This window comes from Myotis lucifugus, unplaced genomic scaffold (assembly GCF_000147115.1).
Source record: "Myotis lucifugus unplaced genomic scaffold, Myoluc2.0 scaffold_27, whole genome shotgun sequence".
In the NCBI taxonomy this organism is placed as follows: domain Eukaryota; kingdom Metazoa; phylum Chordata; class Mammalia; order Chiroptera; family Vespertilionidae; genus Myotis; species Myotis lucifugus.
The window spans coordinates 625,000-628,125 of NW_005871075.1; the positions used below are offsets into that span (position 1 = coordinate 625,000).

General features: G+C 47.8%; 1 protein-coding gene across 1 annotated transcript in view; it reads right to left on the reverse strand.

Moving 5' to 3' along the window:
* Positions 1-1,393: 1,393 nt before the first annotated feature.
* Positions 1,394-3,126, reverse strand: part of STMN2 (stathmin 2) — a 38,136-nt gene continuing 36,403 nt past the window's right edge. The window contains exon 5 of the mRNA XM_006086285.3: positions 1,394-1,568. Within this exon, the coding sequence (XP_006086347.2) occupies positions 1,509-1,568 (60 nt within the window). The 3' untranslated portion in view covers positions 1,394-1,508. The remainder of the gene's footprint in view (positions 1,569-3,126) is intronic.

The following is a 3,126-nucleotide window of genomic DNA, read 5'->3' on the forward strand; positions in this document are numbered from 1 at the left end:
TTATTACTGGTTTGTTTATGTAGATAATTTTTGTGAGTGGAGCCAAACTGGTGACATATGCCAGGAAGCAAGGTCTCAAACGCTCCAGGTCTTTGCTGCTGAGACGGTCTAATCCACTGGCCATTTGCAGATCTGGACTCCGGGCTCAAACCCGTGAGGGGGCAAGAGAACAGACCAACCCTTGATTAGTTCACAGAACTCCAATTCTTTATTCATCACAGCTTGCTCACAATGACATACAGGAAAGAGCACTAATGAAGAGTAAATATGCAGGCAGCAACCTTGGGGAGTTGGGAGGTGGGGAGAAACGACTTCAAAACTATGATCGGTCCTGACGTGGGTGTCTGGTGATTCTTAGTTGGCACAGTGCCCTGCCTACCCCCTTCGCTGTGTCAGCCCTCGCAGATGGAGTGATATATATTTTTTTAATCGGCAGGATGGCCTCACACTGGGGAAGAAAGACCAGCTTGTGTGAAAGTCCGCAGTGTTTCTGACTTTGTGTGTGTGTGTAGATGTGTGTGTGTGTGTGTGTGTGTGTGTAGATGTGTGTGTGTGTATTTCAACGCAACGACCAGCTCACAGTTTCCAAGTGAAAACTATTCAGTAGCATCATGTACTTGTACTATAGGTAAGAGCTTAAAATGAACATCGTCCATCATGGCATCCACAAATAAGCCACCTGACACGTTAATTAATTCATTCCATCAACAGAACTTAAAGGAGAGAACTAAGCCCACTTCATGAAGAGCGATTTCACGGCTGCTGGAGCCGTTTAAAACAGCACTTTAAAGGGTCCCTTGTTTTGCTTCCACCCAGATTGACCTCAGGCCTGTCTTCTCATCCATCCCTTTCTAAAACTGAAGCACGTCGGTAGCACACAATCCAGTAGAAGCGAATGTCAATGCTATGATTGGTGGGTATTCTTAGCCTGGTTTTGCCGTTTCTAGGCAGTAAGTAGGTTATGAACGAACAAATGTAGAGTTAGGTGTGGAGTCATAACACCTGTGGTCTGGGGATGGGCTCGGTCAAGTTCAGGGATGACAGCGCTGTCTAGGTCATTAGGCAATGGTGGATCTCTAGCACCATAGACTGTCTACTGACCTCGTTTTTCTGTTGGAATGAGAAAGGCAGGGAAGGTAGTCAGACGGGAGCTTCGGAACGAACAGACCCAGCGATTTCATTTGCGTGGAAAGACACAACGTCAAAAGCCTGTTACAGGACATGTAAGGTTATGAAATAACTTGCATAATGCAATACTTGTATTTTTTAACAAAAATGTAAGTATTTACAAAATAAGAACCAAGGTATTTTTTTTAAACATCAAGCAAAACATTCTGCAAAGAGACCGCATTGATTTCTTTTATTTTTGATTCTGTTTTTGTGTGTTTTTTAAATAGTGAGTTCTTCTTAAACCATGTCACACATTTCTCATACTGATATCGCAAGATCCCTTATGCTACAGGCAGGGGGACTTCCTAGCGGCGGGGCGTGCCACACCCTCCATCGCCTCAGCCGGACAGTTCCACCTGCAGCTCCTTGTTCCTGCGCACCTCCGCGGCGTGCCTCTCCTGCAAGACACCAAGGGACAAGCTGGGTCACGGAGCCCGCTGTCTGCTCCACGTAGAACTGGGGGACCCGCCCGCTCCTTTGCATGCGGTGTGCTCGACTGGAAGGAACCTCGTTTGACATCTGCCTTCAGGAAATGTTCTCATTTCCCGAGAAAGGAACACATGGAACCCAATACGTGTCACATTGCAGAAGCTCTTAGGAGACTTACGGCATCTTAAAAAAACAACAACCATTGTATTCAACCAAAACTATGACCAGAAGAGAATTTTAACTGTTATGGCCACTGTGTAAATCCAGACAGTGACCACTGCTCAGGATTCCTGATGTATCAGGTGGGGAACTTTCTTCAGGTCGAATTGAGAATCCTGCTGTGATGAGATGAGTGTGCCCATGCCTAGCAATGCCACGTAGGTTTTTTTTAGGGCCTAGGATGTGAGGTAAAGGTGGAGTCACAGTGATCCTGAATGGAACACAGTGGTTCTCCGCTGTCCATGGTACCAGAACCTGTCAGCAGGCATCTCACCAGTTGCGTGGGAAAGTGGAGACTGAGGGTACATGGAGGAATGCTCAGGGTCATGGGTCTAAATTTTAGCCAATGGAGCTTTGCTCTCCTGCATCTCAGTCAAGCGCTCACTATGGTACCACCATATGTAACCTGCAGCGAGCTGGTTTCTGGTGCCTCCTCCGAATGCTGACCTGACCCATGTATGTAGGTGGAATAGTTCTGAGAGTGTGAAAGGACTGGGCTTACACAGTAAGTTAAATCACAACTTTAGGGATTGACTGAGGCATCCAGGTGCTGTTCTGGCTCCTGCCCAGGTCACTCCGAACCTCACACACCCTCAGAGCCTCACATGCCCTGCCCAGCAAAGCTTCTGAGCATTCCTTAGAGTCCAGGTGCCCATGAAAATCTCCATGGAATTCAGTGTATATATTTTTAGGTTTTATGTCTGATTTCCTTTGGTTCTGGCCTGATATTTGTAGTCAGAGAATGGGAGTGAAAAAACAAAGAATCACTGGAATGTCAGGCTGAGGCTGCCTGATTCGTAGATGAGATGGGCCAACTCTATCAGACCACATGAAGCTTCCTAAGACATACTCAGAAAACAGGGGCCAGGAGTGTCTAAGCTCTCACTCAGTGTTCTGTGACAGGGACAGTCCATATCTCCCTGCATCTCCAGTGCCTCGCATGCGATCGCACCCAGGACAGGCGGGGAGGGTGACTGCTCAGAAAAGGATTGAGGCAGCCTGTCTCAAAGAACTGATTCCCCAACAGAGAAAGGATTTTTGAAAATGGACAGAGAAGCTGTCTTCTCAAGAACCTCCCCATTCCGAAAGGAAGGCTTTACGGGGTGGTAATGGTCATCGTGATGATGCCCATTACGATCTAGAACTAGGGGGGGGGGGTGGGGGGAGGCGAAGGGGTTGGCGGGGGCAGACAGGGCAGGAGGTGGGAAGAAAGGCAGCAGTGGTCGATTAGGATTAAGATGGGAGTGCCTGTGGCCGCTTTAAAGGGATTAGAGCGTGAGTGGGAGCCGGGAATGACTGTCAGGAAGT